General features: G+C 27.8%; 2 protein-coding genes across 4 annotated transcripts in view; both read right to left on the bottom strand.

The window, feature by feature from the left end:
* Positions 1–4,186: 4,186 nt before the first annotated feature.
* LOC136076888 (uncharacterized) lies at positions 4,187–10,527 on the bottom strand. Its single transcript, XM_065790646.1, has 8 exons — positions 10,292–10,527; positions 9,851–9,969; positions 5,946–6,082; positions 5,592–5,679; positions 5,274–5,478; positions 4,784–4,971; positions 4,490–4,652; positions 4,187–4,337 (listed from the first exon to the last, which is right to left on the bottom strand). Exons 1-5 carry the CDS (start codon positions 10,377–10,379, stop codon positions 5,281–5,283), a joined length of 630 nt encoding a protein of 209 aa, XP_065646718.1. The 5' UTR covers positions 10,380–10,527; the 3' UTR covers positions 4,187–4,337; positions 4,490–4,652; positions 4,784–4,971; positions 5,274–5,280.
* Positions 10,528–19,406: 8,879 nt separating this feature from the next.
* The window catches only part of LOC100199054 (NADPH-dependent diflavin oxidoreductase 1), a 67,320-nt gene continuing 66,992 nt past the window's right edge, over positions 19,407–19,734 (bottom strand). For all 3 annotated transcript variants that reach the window (XM_065790645.1, XM_065790643.1, XM_065790644.1), the window contains exon 16: positions 19,407–19,611. In XM_065790645.1, coding sequence (XP_065646717.1) covers positions 19,467–19,611 — 145 coding nt within the window. In that variant the 3' untranslated portion in view covers positions 19,407–19,466. The remainder of the gene's footprint in view (positions 19,612–19,734) is intronic.

Below are 19,734 nucleotides of genomic sequence, written 5' to 3'. Positions count from 1 at the left end.
TATCGGACAAATCCTAATTTCATTATTTGAGCATAATAATTAGTTTTTGTGGTTTTATGCGAAGGTATAAACGTTCAATAAAATATAAACTTTATTATTTGAAACACAATTACTTAAAATCAGGTTAAATGCAGCTGAACGAGAATCTTTTCGAAAGCGACTAAAAATGTTTTTTGTAAATAAACCTAATATAAAAAAAAAAAAAATCGTAAATCATTTTGAGAAGGAAGGATTTGCTCAAAGTACAATATATGATAACCTAAAAAGACTTGAAAATGTTCAAACGTTTTCTAATAGAAAGCACCCTGGTCGTCCGACATCCTGGACTAGAGAAAAGAAAGCCGAAGTAACGAGACTTGTCAACAATCGAAAAGGGGTCAGTCAGAGAAAAATAGGTATTAAATTCGGTGTAAATCAATCGACAATTGGTCGTCAGTTTAAAAAAATGAATATTAAATATAGAAAACGTGACAAGACTCCAAAATACACTATAGAACAACAAATAAAGGCAAAGAAAAGAAGCAGGAAACTAGTTAACCAACTCTATAACACAAAATCGCTTCTAGTCATCGATGACGAAAAATACTTTTGTTTTGCAGGGGACAACATGCCTGGAAATTCTGGATACTGCACAAACAACAAAAAGACATGCCCAGAAAGTGTTCGTTTTATAGAAAAAGAGAAATTTCCAAAAAAATTATTAATGTAGATAGCCATATCTGAGCGTGGTATGTCCGAGCCATTGTTTCGCACTTCCAAGGCTGTAGTGATCAATTCAGCAATCTATATTAATGAATGTTTAGAAAAACGACGTCTTCCATTTATTCACAAGTATCATGGAGACTTTAACTATTTATTTTGGCCAGATTTAGCAAGTTCTCATGATTCTAAAGATTCTCTAAATTGGATGGACCAATATGTCTATTACATTGATAAAGAATCAAATCCCCCAAATGTGCCTCAAGCACGACCAATTGAAAATTTTTGGGGACATTTGGCACAGAAGGTTTACGAGGGAGATTGGCAAGCTTCAACAGAGCAAGTTTTGATTGCTCGCATTAAACTAAAACTACAAGAAATTGATTTAAACTTTTTACAGTCGCATATGAAAGGCGTCAGAGCAAAATTGAGATCAATTGCAGATGGTTGTGTTTTTTATATTTTCATATAAAAAATAATATATTTTCATTAAAAGATAAATGCTTTATTTAAAAAAAATTTAATAGTAGTTTGTTTTTTTATTTATAAATAAGTTATTGACGTTTTTATTTTGTCCGATAACTTCCGCATCACCCGTTATATCTATAATCACACTAAATGTATACATATATGTATATATATATATATATATATATATATATATATATATATATATATATATATATATATATATATATATATATATATATATATATATACACTCTTAAACAAAATCAGGAAATCGCAACTGAAATTCAGGGATAACTTACTGAATTAATCATTGCGTTTAGGCACAATTGATTTTCAGGCGTTATCGCCTGAAATTCAGGGAATTATATTTTTCTGAAAATCAGGGAAACCAAGCCTTCTGAAAATCAGGGATTTTTGTTGCACTGAAATTCAGGAAATCTATTACTGTATATTCAGGAAAAAACTTTCACCAACTCGGGTTTTTATACCGTTTTTATAATATTTATTATATTGTCGGCATTTTTATTGTGGATAAAATTAATTTTGAAAGAATTTCGCCATTGCTGAATTGAGTAAAGTATTTGCACACGCCTAATTTAACCTAGGATTCAAAAACTATATTATACTATGTTGCTCGTGCACTTCACGTTTATAATTGTTCGACTATTAATTACTTAAATTTATGATAGAATTCATTATGATTTCATTAATCATGTTATTCAGTTCTTACTTGTAGGTAGAGATAATTACAATAATTAAAGTTAAAAGAAATTTATTAATATAATTACCAACATTACAATGCATTTAGCACTATTTATATTGTACACTTGTGTGGATAAATACATGTCGAAAAAAATAAAAACTATATTTCAAACACAAATACATCTCAAATAAAATAAAAAGATTTCGTTGATGTATGCATTTGTATAATATTTTTGACAATGTTCCTATCTCAGAATGTGAATAGATGTTGCTTATTTAAAGAGCGTTAAATATATTTAACGCGTTTTTAAAAAAGTAACAAGATCCCGTATACATTCTGAGATAGGAACATTGTCCAAGATCCCATACAAATGCACCTGCAAAAACTGCCAAACATGGCTTACACTTTGGTCATACTCAATCTGACCGATGTAGTGTAGCTTGAAACATTTGTCAACAGCAGAGACCATACAGCGCGACTCAATAACTTCGTTTTCTATAACGACAAACGATTGGCTAATGTTGCTAATTTTACCCAGTGCAATAATTATTGGTTGCTTAATTCCTTCACTTTTAATTTTCTCAAGAATTTCATCCATTGAAGTTCCATTCTAAAAAAAGGTAATATAAATATTAGGGTGGTCCATTTTAACATGTTAAATTTTTTTTGTTTAAATTAATGAGGCATGTTGCCTTATTTCTTCCTTTTGGTCTAAAAAATCAACTGTGCAAAGTTTCAGGTTGAAAAAAAATATATTTAGGGGTTGCTAAAGCAAATCAAAGTCTAGAATATTTTGTGGTTTTGCAAAAAAAGTTTTTAAAACTAGAGTTTTTGTGCAGACTGTGTATTTTTTATTGTGTTTAATCATTGTGTTTCATTACCAATGTAGAAATATTGTAAAAATTTCTTATTCATTCAGTAGATGTCAGCATTATACTTAATATACTTCTAGAATAATTATTACATACAATTTTAAACACCCTTTTTTGGTAATACTATAATTATTAATTACTGAATTAACTTTTTGAATTAACATTTCATTCATTTTAATAGAACTTGCTTGCATAATTTATTGTAGGTTAAATAATTTAAAATAAACAATGGCTAAAGCTGCAATAAATATACCAACAAGAAAAGCAACAGAAATATATTTGATTGGGCAAACATTGGAGAACTTTGGTGAGTGATTCCTTCCAACAGAAAAAGATGTTCTAAAGCGTAGTTTCTTCTTTGGAACCAACAGTCAAGAGAATCACAAAAAGGTCGTCGACGAAGTGCTGTTCTTGTGGACAAAGGCACATATTCCAGTTATGGAGACCCATGCAATCATTGCAAACTGCCAAAAAAAAAGAGCGAATAGAGAAAGAGAAGAAAAAAATGGAAGCTTAAAGGTGCAACTTGTTGACTCGACACTATCCTTTTCAGACTCAGAGTCATCAGAACATGGCTCTCCTTAAAGACGTAATCAAGATCAAAGCAATCAACTTCCTCCAAGAAATTGAAAATGACTCCAGAGTTGGTTTCTGCATTGGACCGTATTAACATTTCAGACTGGCGCACTGTTCACATTTTGAATGCCACAACAGCAACAGATCAATCTCCAGTAGCACAGTTCGACGTGCTAGTATATAAAGCAGGGTTATCACAACAGCCACCGTGAGGGATTCATTCATCAATGAAGTTCAACAGAAGGATACTTTTTTAGTATTACACTGGGATGGCAAGTTGCTCTCAGACTGTACAGGAAATGGAGATGGCTTAAAGGTGGATTGTTTCAGGAAGGGTGCAGAAAGCTTGAGAAACTGAAAATTGTAAATGATGGGGCAGAGAGGGGAGCTGCAATGATTTCCACTTTCAATGATTCTTTGACAAGGGACGAAAACAAGCACTACTACTAGTTGTGGAGCACCATGTCGTCTCCACCCCCTCAAATGACTTTTCTGACATTAACGAACAATGTGAATGATTGTGTTCTAGTTTTGTCACGTTTTTTGCATATTTTGATTTCAATAACTTTTCAGTGATTTTTAAATTTAAATTTGTCTTAAATTCATTTACTTGTTCCTGCAATTTGCATTATTTTGATAATATGATTCATTTAATCTATAGTTATATTGTAATTTTTCACTGCTGAGCCAGAAAATAAAAATAAATGAAAATTACACAGTATTTACACTGTGGCATCAACTATGAAACTTTTATAGCATTGAGCAACCTCTAAATACAGTCCGAACTATGTAATATTTTGCACAGTAGCTTTTTTAAACAAAATGAACATAAAAAACAACATGCCTCTGCAATATATGAAACTTGACTTTTTTGGACTACCCTAATAAATATATAGTTGCTGAAGTGTGCAACGTGACTCGGTTGCACACTTCAGCAACCGAGTCACGTTGCCGATTTCACATAGGCACACTCAGCATAAGCGGAGGTAGTAACAGAGCGTATTCTTGTTTGGTTTCTGTAAAAATATTGCCAAGTACATACATTACATACACATAATAAAAGTAACTAAAACAATATAATTTTTATAAACTTAATAATAAGTTAATTTTAACTTATTTGTAGATAGGATCTCTATTTAAATTTGAATAAAATTAAACAAACATGTACTTTCGAGTAGGTTGTTGTCAGCTGCTATTTCATCAAGTAATATTGCAAGGTTGGTTGACAACCCTTTGCATTTTCCTTTGGCATACAAAAGGATCCTGGAAAAACAGTCTCCCAGTCCCTCCACTAGCCGTTTGCTGTTGGGTGCACTTCTACAGAATTCTTCCTAAATAATTTAATTAGTTTATAAGATAAATCATTAATGTAAACAACTAACAAACAGTGACTCATAATTACTGGCTCATAATTTCATCAACTAACTACACAATGATTACTGAAAGCAGATTAAAAGCTTACCGCAGATGAGTAAATATTTCTTAATGGGGGAAATGATAAAAAAATTGTTTTTATTGGAGGTCTTCCTTCCCTAACCCAGAGACTGCGACTTGAATAGGTTGATCCCATAATAATATTTATGTGATCCTCGTTAGGTGTCTCGTTTATAAGTTCATGGGTTAGTGCCCTTTCATCTTCGGTAAAATACTCTGATGAAAAAAATTGAAAATATTAAAAAAAGGCATATAATCTTTTACTATATCTTTAAATATATTTTAATACAGCACTTAAATACACCATTACATATAAATAGGATAAAACTATGAATAAATCAGAATGAAAATCAAGAAATAATATATATAAAAACAAATAAAACTTACAAGTAAATCAATAATTGTTATACTATTATTGAATACAAATTTTTCAACTATAGAGTTATCCAAATAAATATATTTTAAATATATACTTAATGCAAATGTTCAATCTATAAACAAACAATTAAAATAAAAACCATCTAGTCATGATCTAGTCATGGTTCCATTGACTAGATCAACTGCATCTGTTCTTAGGCGCTTCTGATGCAGCTTGTGTGCCTTTTCAATAACCGGAAGTTGTTTTCTCAGCGTCTTTAAGCGTTCTTCAATATAGCCTGACGGGGAATACTTTCTTAATTTTCCGTTTCGTATTACTTCAACATACTGTCTGAAGTAAGCATCCTTTAAGTAAAAAAAAAAGTTTCGTAAAGCTAAACTAAATAAAATTTAAACTATATTCCTATTTCCATAAATATGCAAACAAAAGTTTCAATTAGACTTATAACAACACTTACATAACCATCTCCATTACCACTTCTTAAGGTTGGAAAGCGGTTTATCACCTCCATTGCCAAAGACTTTTTTATCTTTGTATTGGGATAGCTGCAAAAAAAGAAAATCAATTCTGTTGTGTTTAATAACCTTCCTATAGCTCCATTTATTTTTTGCAGTAAATTTTTTATAAATAATAACTTATATCTAAAATAAAATTTCTTTTATTTTAGATTTGTTTTTTTTAGATTTAAAATTTATTTTATTTTAGATTTGTTTTATTTACTGATTTAAGTATTCGAACACAATATTCAAACATTCAAATACCAAACAAATATAAGTATCTGATTAAAATATCATATTAAAGACTTCCTAACCAGTTATTATCTTTTACAAGATTTCCAACAATGATACGCACGAAAAGATCCTTCATCAAAACTAACTGCCCGGTTCGTTCAAACTCAGACAAGATTGATGCACCTTTAGGGTGATCTTTCAACATACCATCAATGTCCTTAAAAATTCGCTTTTACAATATTACAAATAGTGAAATATATACAATTATACAAATAATTTCAAAAAAAGTTTAAGCTTCTAACAAAATTATAAATTATAAATATATATGCATTAATGATATAAATTTAATAACAACCATAACTCACAATACAACATTTAACAAAAATTATAGAAAAAAATAATCTTTTGTAGCAAATGCAAGCTAATAATCATTTACTATGCTTATTAATAAATATAACAATTTTATTAAGAAAGCTTAAAAGTTTCATTTAATATTATTTATTAAACAAATTTCACTCACAAACTTATATTGACATTGATATGATGTTCTAACTGAACTGCTAACAACACCGGAATTTAATTGATCCATTATGATTGTTGTTGTAGGTACAATATAGATGCAGAGCTTTGTAGTTGTATATATGCTTAGTCGGAGTTGATATGGCAAGGAGGCTTCACATTCTATTACTAAATAAATATGCTAAGAATAATGCAAGTTTATACCTTAGTTCAAGTTTTCATCCAATATTGAGGTGAGAGTTAGAGATTTATACATAGTTATTGATAATTTACATAAAGTTATTGAGATAATAGAGAGAGAGTTTCAAGACAAGTATTATAGACAATCTTAAAGTTAAAGCTATAAATCTATCATACAAAGAAATATTGCAAGAGTACAATATTACATCACTCATTTTATTTTAAATCTTTATAATATTACTGATTAGTTATTCTAATATATATATATATATATATATATATATATATATATATATATATATATATATATATATATATATATATATATATATATATTTATATATATATATATATATATATATATGTATATTTATATATATACATATATATATATATATATTTATATATATATATACACACACATATATATATATATATACATATATATATATATATGAATATAAATACATAAAGTATTATACATATATATATATGATAAAAATTATACATATATATACATTAACAAAATTGAATAATATTCAAATTTTATTATTTTTTAATTTCGAAAAATCCTAAGTCAAAGAAAAGCACACAAATACACATGGTATCTAAATAAAACAACTCATTTATGTTTTAACTCATAATGTATGTCTTACAAATCAAAATATTTGACCAAATTATATCACATTTATATGTTATCTGCACATAGTGTGTGACACAATGAAATGTGCATAAAGTGACAGATCGGATTATAGCAAGTACCCGAAAAAACAGGATGATAGTCAAGCAAACTATCAAGTGTGTAGTTGACAGCTGACAGTTTTGGTATCATCACAAGTTACAGTGTAGCTGTGTAGGTGCTCATCAAACTAAATGAGCCTAAAACTATGGCATAACAAATGAGCTTTTTTGTCCATGATCACAATCTTGTCTATACAAATAAAGTTTGGCTCTCCATGTTCATTAATGTCTGCTATTAGTGACATTCCAGGTTTGTAAACAGTACCATAGGCTTCAATAAAATTTGCTAAATATACAATAGCATGTTGATCTGCAAAATGTGATGATATTGTTTCTCCATTCGGCACAAGATATAAAAGTATTTCTGTAAATGTGCCCACAATAAGGCTTTGTTTAAAACCTGTTTTTTTCCACCACTGACTACATTGTGCAAGTTGATGACGAAATGCAAGAGTGTAGGCAATGTTACGAAAATTGCACACAATGTGGGCTAATCTCTTAAAAAAATTGTGTTTGGCTTCAAAACGCATGCACCACATCCTGGCAAATGGCCCATTTTTTAAGATTAGACTTGGATAATGTGTCAGCCTGTGGTGTTTGTACATTAAATTCTTATTTGGAAAAAGATTTTTGAATAGGGTGTTATGGTCAGAAATCAAAGCCGCTAAATATGTCATGTCAAATTTGTGGACTACAGGTGAAAATACATTATTTGAAATTTTTAACAGTAGCAGCAAAAGTTTCCAGTGTTCAGAGTTACTTGGTACTTTATCGCCAATCAACAAAGGCAGGACAATTAGTAAAGTCATTGTTTGACTAGATCTCTGTCCAAGAAGAGAACTATTATCTTTTAATCGATTTTCAGTTATCAGACTGGGTTTTTTGTCTTGTAATGTTAATCCATAAGGAAAATGTCTAAGACGATTATTTAACAAATTTAAATCAAAAAGATGTTGCACGTAAATAAAAATATAAAGAACCAATTTGATTTCTAAAGGAGCTATACCTTCTAAAATATCATGCATGATGTCCCCAGTATCATTTTTAGCCGGATGATAGTACTTAAGTTCTTTTAAAATACTTATAACTTTTATTCCAAAATCAGCTTTATAAACTTGCTGCATAGCTAATTTGTTAACAATTTCCTCATGTTGTGCTACAGTTCGTTGAAGCGTTGGAACTTCTGTAAAAATGCTTTGCATTGTTTTTTTGTCAGCTGTGCAAAGATCACAACAAAAGTCACTATCAAAAGACTCTACATAGCCTAAACAAGTATGAAGTCCAAGATTGTCCCCTGTAATTTGACTAAGAATGCATCGCTTATGTCTTGAAGTAGCTTCACCATCAACTTTAATTTGAAATCCATCCTCCATACATTTTAAATCATCAACAATGGCTCTTCAAACTGCATTAATGCCATATTTTTTTATGTCATTGACATATGTCAATGCAACTAAATGTACATTTGCTAAATTGGAATTAAAAACAGCTGGAAAATTTTTCAGAATAAAGTAAAATGTTCCAAGCTTATGTATGGACGCTTTTGATCCTATAGGATTTACTGTTTCGACATCATCATAATAGAGTTGAACAATAAGTTCGTGGGTGATAAAATTAACTGAAGGCAAGGGATGGCGATTTCGATGTGCTTGGTAATTACTTCCATCTTGGTAGTCACATAAGATTCCACCTTCAGCTATATTTTCACTAAAAGTGCAGGCTGACCAGCAATCAGAGTGTCTAAAAATATACTTAAGGGTTTTGCTGATGAGCACAAACATAAAAGTGTCTTCTACTTGAACTTGCTTGCCCATCTTTGTTTCCCACCGATGTCCCAATACAATTTCAGTAGGGATAATTAATGCACCAACCCTTTCTAGATATGTACTCAGCTTTTTCATAGTATCAATATTCTGGAATGGGTGTTCAAGAGCAGCAAGAAAAGTTTCTGCTGTGTTTTTATTCTCTGAACAATTCATAGTAAATACTTCACTGACTTTATGTTGCACAGCACAAGCAAAAACAGAAAACATCTCATCCAAGCCATTACGGATGTCATTGATATTGCTTAATGGTATAGCAGCAGATATTAGATTAAGAAGAAACTTGGCAGCTGGTAAAAATATTCCTCTATGGTCAAAACATTCAGCTACATCTAGAATCGGTTGTGCATCAGGAGCATCATTAACATCATCAAAATCTTCTGGCGCAAAGCTATCTGGCGCAAACCTATCAAAATTGCCTTGTGATAAATCAAGTATTTGATTAGCAACAAAAGGCACTTTCCAAACTTCTTTTTTAACATGAGAACGCACATGTTTTTGAAAACTATGAAAAGATGTAAATAATCTTTTGCATCCTTTCTGGCTACATACAAGTTCACTTGGTTCCTCAAGCGCATGTATACCTTTCATATGGCAAAGTAAAAACCTTATTGTTGGGAAATTGCGTGCACATTTAAAGCATGTTAACTGCATTTTTATTGATTTACTTTTTTATATTAGTGAACCCGTAAACAGCAAAAATTGTTTTAGTTAAAAAATACCTTAGAATATATAGTAGAAAATACACTTTTAATCTTTAAAAAATCTCCAAGCTTCGGAAACATCAACTTTAAATCCTCGATGGTAACCAGCATTATCGCATCAGCATCAATACCATTTTCTGAAAAAATATCAATTTAAAACAAAATAACTTTTTTTATATTATTTTATAAACAAGGTAGATATTATAGCATTTAATTCAAAGTTTATATTTTAAATATATAGAAACAAAACTCAATTCTTATATAAAGGTGAATATAATTCAGAGTAATGTAAATTTAATTTAATTAGTACTGTTAAATTTGCATTTAGTACTAAAGGTATAACAGTACTACAAGGAAATTTAACATTTTTCTAAATTATTATTGAAAAAAAAACTTTAAATTATTATTGAGAAAAATAACTAGTACTAATCAAGTCTAATGTACAGAAAATTAACATACCTTCTAGAACCTGCATACTATTCTCTAACTTCTTTAGAGACAATTCATTGACAAACGCATGAAATAATTCAGTGGGTAATTGAGCCATTCTCAATTGTCAAGTAATTAAAAACTAATTCATTTTAAGAAATCAGTTAATTAAATTTTATTTATGATAAATAATAACTTATAAATTTATGAAGTCATATACAATATATGAAGTATTTTAAGACAATAATAATATTGTAGTAATTTCAATCTGTAAAAAGTATAATATTTTAAAACCTTTCATTTTACAACACTTAGAACAAAAGTTGAGTGTACATACCACGCTAGAAATTTAGCTACTGAATATTTCAATATGGAGTAAACGCGTTTTTCTTAATTTGTGTGCCTGAATAAATCAGAGCACGAAATAACCTGAATCGTTCAACTGAAAATCAGGAATTTCGCCTGATTTTAAGGGCGGAAAAATTAACTGAATAATTCATGTAATAATTTCCCTGAATTCATCTTAGAGTGTATATATATATATATATATATATATATATATATATATATATATATATATATATATATATATATATATATATATATATATATATATATATATATATATATATATATATATATATATGCGTGTCCATAAATAAGAGCTTTCCTGTGTATGCTGGTATTTACAAACCACCATAATGAATGGAAAACCATCATCCGTATAGTATATAAAAATGAGAATGAAAAAAAAAAAAAAAAAAAAAATTAATAATTGGACTCACCATCAGTGCCTAGATCAATCGGCTTAAATTTTTTTATTTTAAATCCCAATCGACAAAACAAAAACAAGTTAGTTGTAAAAAGCAGTGACAACAAAGTTGATATTAAGCGGAAAATTTTGAGACTCGATCAAAATATGTTAGTAGATACACTTTTATGTCAACATACACATAAATATATATATATATATATATATATATATATATATATATATATATATATATATATATATATATATATATATATATTTATATATATATATATATATATATATATATATATATATATATATATATATATATATATATATATATATATATGTATCAATGTATAATCAAAACCCAACGTGTTCTACTATCAGAAGTGGCACGAAGACGTTGATAGATTTTATTATAAAAGTTTCTTAATATAGTTAGGTTCCTCGGGGGATTAGAATGAATGAGAATAAAATAAAAGAAAATTTTATATAAGCATTAAACGGAGATAATCGAGCGAAATAATGCCTTGCTAAGTATCGAGATCTAATCAATTTTGAGTTTTTGTGAAGTGTTATAATGTAGCACCGGTAATCCAACTTGTATTTATCGTTGCCCTTAATTTTAAATGGATTTTTTAAAATTTTTAAAAAATTCAAAACTGGTTAAACTTTAAATACCATGATATACTTCGTAATATCACAAAGACATAATGAAAATGGGAACTGTAATATCTACATATAAATATCTATATGATATATATCTATATGCTATATTTTAAACTTAGATGTCTCTTATACTAAATTAATACTGCTCTGTTTTTTAAGAATATTGATCACTCTTTTTGTAGAATACACTAACATATTTGATATATATATATATATATATATATATATATATATATATATATATATATATATATATATATATATATATATATATATATATATATATATATTTATATGTATATATATATATATATATATATATATATATATATATATATATATATATTTATATGTATATATATATATATATATATATATATATATATATATATATATATATATATATATTAGAATTGTAATATAATAGAATTTATTATTGCTCTGTTCTTTAAGAACATTAGGCACTATATTTATAAAATACACTAACATAATTTACATATTAAGCTCCTATTTATACTTGTTGTGCACTCTTCAATTGTATTTTACGTAACCTAAACATGGAAACTAACAATTTTACTTACTCTCTCAAAAAAAATATCCCGATCCCAGACAAAAAAAGTTATACTATTTCTTTAATAGACAAAGTAGTTTAGCACTTTATTAAAAGAATTTGTTGGAAAGCCCATTTTTTCTTAGAATCTGAAAAAAATAAAAACCCTTTAATTGAAAAAAAAACAGAATGAAAATTATGGATTCAAAACAAAAAACGCCCCACCATTTATTTCTGACCTGGAAACTTTTGAAAATGATATATTACACTTAATAAAAACTATTAAATTTCAAAACATAAATAATGAATTCCAAAAACAATTAAAACTAGACATTAATAATATAAAATTGAACCCTAATATTTTAGTTTTTGCTGACAAAACAAGCAACATTTACCAAATTATCCGAGAAACTCATCAAAAAATACTGCGCGAAAATATTTCTAATAATTATACAAAAGCACCAAAAAACTTGGAAAACGCCATTAATTTAGAAGCTCAAAACATTGCTAAAAAAATTATTTTAGATGCGCGAATTGAATCAGTTGCACCAGCGCAAGCGTTTGTTTTACTAAAAGATCACAAACCAAATTTTCAAAATAAACTCCCTTGGAGGCTACTAGTACGGTTTAATAATAATGCATAAAAAATCAGGGCCACAACTCGATAAAATTAGAAAAGATATTATAAAAGTTTTTAAAAACATTGTCTTCCAAATTGAAATAAACATAAACTTAAAAATAGTAAATTTTCTTGATGTCACATTTAACCTCTTAGAAAGTTCCTATAAGTCCTACAAAAAGCCTAATGACGAATTATTGTATATTAATGTGAATTCCAACCATCCCCCTCAAATTCTAAAACAAATTCCAATTTCACTATTTTACACTATTATATAACTAGATTTAATTAATAAAAAATATTTTTAAATTTTAAAATAACATAATGATAATTTTTAACTTTGATGTGTAATGCATAAAATCAAGACTCTAACAAATAAGACTAAATTACAAAAATAGTAAAAGATGTGCTTGAATTCAGGGGATCAGATTTGAAACTAAGTTATTATATATATATATATATATATATATATATATATATATATATATATATATATATTATCTATATATGTATATATTTATGTATATATTTATATATATATTTATAGATATATATATATATATATATATATATTTATATCTATATATATTTTTATATATATATATATATATATATATATATATATATATATATATATATATATATATATATATATATATGTATATATATATTCTGATTCACTTCCAACAAGACTGCAAGCAACCACTATTAAGTTGGGAGTTACTGAAAAAAGAATACAGTTATAGAGCAAGGAAACAATTGACAGAAGACTTAAAAAGTTATAGTTTGTATGAATCAGGAAAACATGAAGATGTTTTCCTGACTCATACAACCTATAACTTTTAAACAAAAGTTTTTGGAGCATGCAGGGACAGATACATTAAAAGAATAAGACTTTGTTGAATGATAAGTCAAGCGATAATGAGTTTCAGCTGATGGAACTAGAGATGATAGCTCCTTTGAACAGCGATCATGATATTTTTGGTATTTGTAGAAAAGAGAAAGAGGTGTAACTTGATGACAATCAGAAAGAGGCTCAAACTTAGCAGATAGAGCGATCTAGCTACATTTACCATGTCTTTTTGATACTTGTCTAGAAGAGAAAGTGCATCATTAAAAAATCCAGCCCAAATATGACAACAGTATTCCAAACAGGGACCTTTACTCGATTTGTAGAGGTAGATAGTGAAATCAGGAGAGGAAATGGCAAGCACGATAAAGAGAAGCAACCTTCGTAGATTCTAATTTAGCAATCGATTGTATATATGGTTTCCAGGAAAGGTCAGTAGTAAATGACATTCCAACAAGACGTTAAGAAGAGAACTTAGTGAGAGGGTTGCCATTCATTAATATATGAATGTTAACAGTACTGTGATAGTTGTTTGCTAAAATTCCTTTTATAGCTATTTTAAAAGTTATCCGCCAAAAAATACATGAGCACCATTAATTTAAAGCTTTTTTGTTTCATTTTTTCGATGATCTTATTTTGTATTCACACTACGTTGATTGCGCTTACCCAGTAGGCACGCAACGTTTTATTCACGTTTCAATCACGTGTATTTTAGGTGACTTCGTCCAGGTTACTATTTTACGTAAAAGTTACGTGAAAGTTACGTGCCATAATATCGCGTCTAACGAAACTTTTTTTGTGATAAGATATAACCTGTGATAAGAAATATATTGATAAGAAATATATATTGTGATAAGATATAACCTGTGATAAGAAATATAAAATTATATTTTTTATTATATTATTTATTTTTTTATAGTATAGTTTTTGTATTCATTATATTAGTTATAATTATTTTACTTTTATGATAATATAATTAATTTTTATTGTAGTTTAATTATAATTAAAAATAAAAAAATTGGCCTATATAATATCTTTTAACGCAATGCATTTAAAACAGAACTAAAAAGAACAATATATTTTAAGTTGTAATATCTAATATCTAAATTATATCAAATTAAGTTAAATAAATTAGTACCCTATTTGCCGTCCCTATTTGCCACACAAATAGGGACGGCAAATATAATTAGGGGTAGATGAGGCTCCTTAGCCGTGGTGAATGTTTCCACAGCAAAAGGAGCCTCGAGATGAAAATCTCACCATGGGTAGAAAAATCATGATATAAAATCTCCACTATAATGTTGTGTGGTTATGTGGTAACTATTACATTTTTAAAAATTGTTTAAATTTTTCTGTGTGCATTCTAAAATTACATTTAATGTTCAAAACTTTGTAGATTACTCATTTAAAGCAACTTCTTGGGCTGTCAACTTTGCATCTAGTGAGTTAATGTATGAACAAGTTAATGCAGAAACAAGTGCAAATAATCGAAGATGGAAAACGAAGAAAACAAATTATTTAATCAGATGTTATCACATAAGGTGAGTACAGGTCTTTTTCTAATCACGAGCATCAGTTATTAACTTTATATATAGATATATATTTGTCTATGGACAGATATTAGATATAAATATATATAAATAAACAATATTTTTTTAGACTTTTATTTATTATTTTGTACTTCTTTTTTTTATTTATCTGTCGACTTTTTTGTTATGTCTTTTTTTTATTAAATCCTTATTTATTTTTTAGCAATAAGAGTATAAAATTAGAAGGCAAATGACTTTTTTTATTTTTCTACATTGTATGTAGTATTGTTTTCTTAAAATTATTTAATGATTTAGATAAAAGAAAACGACTAGAAAATCTTGTTGCCAAAATGGTTGGCAACTTACCAAGTAATATTTGTTTTAAAAGTTTGTGATTTAAGATAATTATTGAATAATCATATTATTGTTAAAGATTTTATTCGTTTCTTTTCAGCTAAATCTGATCCATTAGATAAAGTTTGATGCGTACTCATATAGGAGAAAATATCGACTGATTCGTTAGATTATGTTTGAAGCGTGCTTTTATGGGAGAATATATCGACTGATTCGTTAGATTAAGTTTGAAGTGTGCTCTTTGTGGATCGAAGCGTGCTCTTCGTAAGTTGCAGATGTATGACTTTGTACTTATTACTTATTGGATATAAGGAGGATATTTTAACAAAAGTGCAGCTTTTATTACAAATTCAAAATGTTTATGTCAAGAACTAATATACAGACTAATAAACCATGTAATTTAATACGTATTAAATATTTCCTCGACGATGTATTTTTTTTTTCTTTATACGAATCCAAACTCTTCCTTTTTTATAAAGCACAATTATTGCTTAAAAATTACGTGCCAAAATTAACGTAAAAAGCACGTCTTTTAGACAGTTCATGGGGACCAAAAAGTCACCTAAATATCACGTGCCAAAAGTAACGTGAAAAACACGTCCATAAATCACGTGAATTGGTCATTTCATGGGGACCAAAAAGTCACCTAAATGTCACGTGCCTAAGTAACGTGAAATTCACGTTTTTGTCACGTCGCTGTGTCTACTGGGTAGTAAACTATGCTACTTTTGGCAATTCGGTTTTTTGTGTTAAACGCGGTGGGATTTAAAATGCAAATAACAATATAAACTTATCTTATAAGTTGCTGCAAGCATGATATGACACTGATTGGCTTGATTGGAACTATAAAGTTTTTCTTAATCGGTATGAAATTTAAAGGGTTGTAGAAATAGTTCAGGCGCAACTTAAAAATACTTCGTAACAACCATAAACCTTAATAATAATACTTTGTTTTGTGATTTGTAATCAATAAATTAAAGAACGTCATATTAATTAAAGCTTTTATTGAATTTTTTGTTTGTAGAATTTCAATTTGCTAGGGTAATATTAATCCTATTTTAAGCTTTGAATGAACTGTTTAAATTTTCACTGCAAAGATAAAAATCATTTTTAATCAATTTTGTTGATTTTACCGGGTTTTTTTTGAAAGAAACAACTTGATCTGATTAAAGAATCAAAGTGTTCCAATATAGGGAACCAGTTGCCTTGATTAAAATAAAGTGGTATCTCAGGGTGTAAACTAACCCGCTGGCGTCCCGTTAAACGCTCATAAAATTAAAATTCCCAATTTAAATGTAAAAAATCCCATTCTCCAAAAAAAGTTTGCCAAATCATAAATTAAAGTTTAATAATAATTCTAAATATTATTGTAAATTAATTATTATTAAATGTTGATAAAAAAATAACATAAGAAATTCGAATTTAATAATTACGTAAAACTTGGAATAAAATCGCCGTCGTCGGTATAACTACCTGATTGTATAACTGTGAACATGTCTTTTAGAAAAAACCTCTTGAGAATTTGTATTTCTCCAGTGAAATTAGGTTTTTTTTTTATTTTTTTGTTCTTTATTACAATATTTATTACAATTTAAATAAATAAAACTTTGTTACAATAATAAAAGTAAGCAAGTCAAGATATCGTTAAGAAAATAAATATTAAAAATGAATATAAAGAACGCGGATTACTCAAAGAAGACCATCACGTCTTGTCACAGAGAAACCGCTAATTGCTTGTGGATAAAAAAACAAACAAAAAAATAAATAAAAAAGAATATACATTAAATATATGCATATACTAATAAAGATAAGGGATTTTCAAAAAATTTTAAAATTTAAAAGTAGATTAGTATGTTATCAGTTGAAAAAATGAGTTTTTTAAGATTTTGTTTAAAAGAATCAAAATTACATTCTTGAGAAAAATCTTTAGAAGTATTTAGAACTATACTGTTCCATAAAAATGGTCCGCGAAATGAAATAAAAAATTTTCCAAAATTACTTTGAGAAAATGGTTGTCGAATTAAATTATCGTTCCTTAAAATATATTTATTTCTATCTCTTTGTAAATACAAGTTACGAAAAGAAACGGGTGATAGGTGGGTCTTGCATTTATACATAAAACAAAGAATATTAAAAACATTTAACTCATATATATTGAGTGCTTTCATATCATATAAAAGACGCTTGGCGTGAGCAAAACTAACCTTGAAATTTATAAGGCGTGCTATATGTTTCTGTTGCCGATAGAGAGGTTTAAATTTACCTTTATAAGTGCTACCCCACGCAATGTTTGCATAATTAATATGGCAATGAATTAACGAATAATATAACTGAATTAAGGTATGTTTATCTAGAAAGTTTCTTATTTTGTATAAAATGCCTATACTCTTTGCAGCTGGTGCTTTTTACCATAAGGATGAAAAAGAATCCATTTAGTTTTATCAATATTTAATAATAGTTTGTTTAATCTAAACCATTCGGAAATTTTGGCTAGTTCAATGTTCATGTTGCTAAAAAGTGTAAAAATGTTTTTATGAGTAAGAAATAACTTAGAATCATCAGCAAACATAATTGTCATTAGGTTAGAAGCTTTTGGTAGATCATTAATATAAATTAGAAATAGGAGGGGTCCTAATATGGATCCTTGAGGAACTCCACATGAAATATTAAACAAATTAGATGATACATTATCATCAACATAAACAATTTGTGTCCGATTATTTAGGTAACTTTTAAGCCAAATTAATATATTTCCAGTAATTTCGTACCACTCCAACTTTTTAAAAAGAATTTTGTGATCAATAGTATCAAAAGCTTTTGCCAAGTCAATGAAAACACCATTTCTTCAACGCATTTTCTCGGCAACTTGCTTGTAAAATTCATTTCTTAAAATTTTCCAACAATATCAACTATCATATTAAAAAGTTAGCAATAAATAAAGTATAATCAAAAAAAAAAAAAAAAAAAAAAATGCTGTTTCTTTAATTTAAAGTTTCATTCGTTTTGGCTGAAAATTCAAATTACTTATTAAGTCTTAGTGCAAACTCTACTTCAAGTAGTTCATGTGGTTCGTCAACATAGTTACCCAGCAAACATGTCAGCGTTGAATCAACGTTGAAAACCGGTCGCAAAAGATGTTGCGGAAACGTTGACAGAGTAATCGATTTTGCAAAGATATGTAACGTTGTTTAATAGACGTTGATTAAACGTTATTGCGTAACGTTGAAAAAACGTTAATAAATGACGTCTTGAATTCAAACATAAATTGTAATTAGGTTTCAAACTTTATCAAAGTATATTTTGACGCTCAAAAGATACCGCTAAATAAAGTTTATGACCCCTCATTTTTTAAAGGTTTTAAATATTTAGAAAAATGGTTAAAAAAATGAAAAAAGATGCGGTTTTTAATTCTTTTTCAACGGTTTCTATTTCATGTCAACTTGCTCGCAAGAGCGGTTAAAAAAAATCTGAAGTAAAAATAACTTAAACCTAAAACCTCTAAAAATGAGCATTGAATGGCATTCATAACTCAATATCCATAATTTTTGACTTGGCACCCTTGATCTGGGTGTATGATATGTTGATAGTACTTTTACAGTAATCGCAACTACCTACTTAAAACATTAAAATTTTAAAAGAAACCTTTTTATTAGAACACTTTTTATTGGCTATATTTTCTTGTCAACTTAATTTTTTTTTCTTCTAAACTAACTTTTATTGTAAATTTCATTTTGCCTTATTCTTATCGTATTCTTGATCTTAACTTATTGGTTGTTTGTAGCCTTGGTATTTTAGATCTAGGAAATGTGCAGTCACGTTTACACAATCTTCGTTTCTTGATTATTACCATTAACTTCTTTCTGTACAAAAACAAAAATCAAGACCAAGTTTCACATTGGAACCTTCTTTTTGATTCCATTATTTTAAAGTATTTTTCTGCTTCTGTTTGTGACAATTTGCCGTGGACTTCAAGAATGGATTTCAAGGTATTGATAACATCGTTTGGCATGTTTTTTGAGTTTCTAAAGAACAAAATTAATTTAAATTTGTTATTATCTATTATTAATGTCTAATTACTTAAAGTTAATTAAACTATAGTTTAAAAAAATATTATTCAATTACGGCTTTAACAATTATATATATTA

Source organism: Hydra vulgaris, chromosome 02 (assembly GCF_038396675.1).
Source record: "Hydra vulgaris chromosome 02, alternate assembly HydraT2T_AEP".
NCBI classification, from domain to species: Eukaryota; Metazoa; Cnidaria; class Hydrozoa; order Anthoathecata; family Hydridae; genus Hydra; species Hydra vulgaris.
The sequence above is the reverse complement of the archived record's forward strand: the minus strand, read 5'-3'. Positions and strand labels throughout refer to the sequence as shown.

What these genes read in the sequence shown, in the direction of transcription:
- LOC136076888 (XM_065790646.1), bottom strand. Translation starts at nt 10,379, where the DNA reads ATGGCTCAATTACCCACTGAATTATTTCATGCGTTTGTCAATGAATTG. An exon ending in TTTCTACTATATATTCTAAG is followed by an intron (nt 6,083 to 9,850) that starts GTATTTTTTAAC and finishes CGAATTTTTAAG; the next exon opens with GACATTGATGGTATGTTGAA. An exon ending in CTTGTAAAAGATAATAACTG is followed by an intron (nt 5,680 to 5,945) that starts GTTAGGAAGTCT and finishes CTTTTTTTGCAG; the next exon opens with CTATCCCAATACAAAGATAA.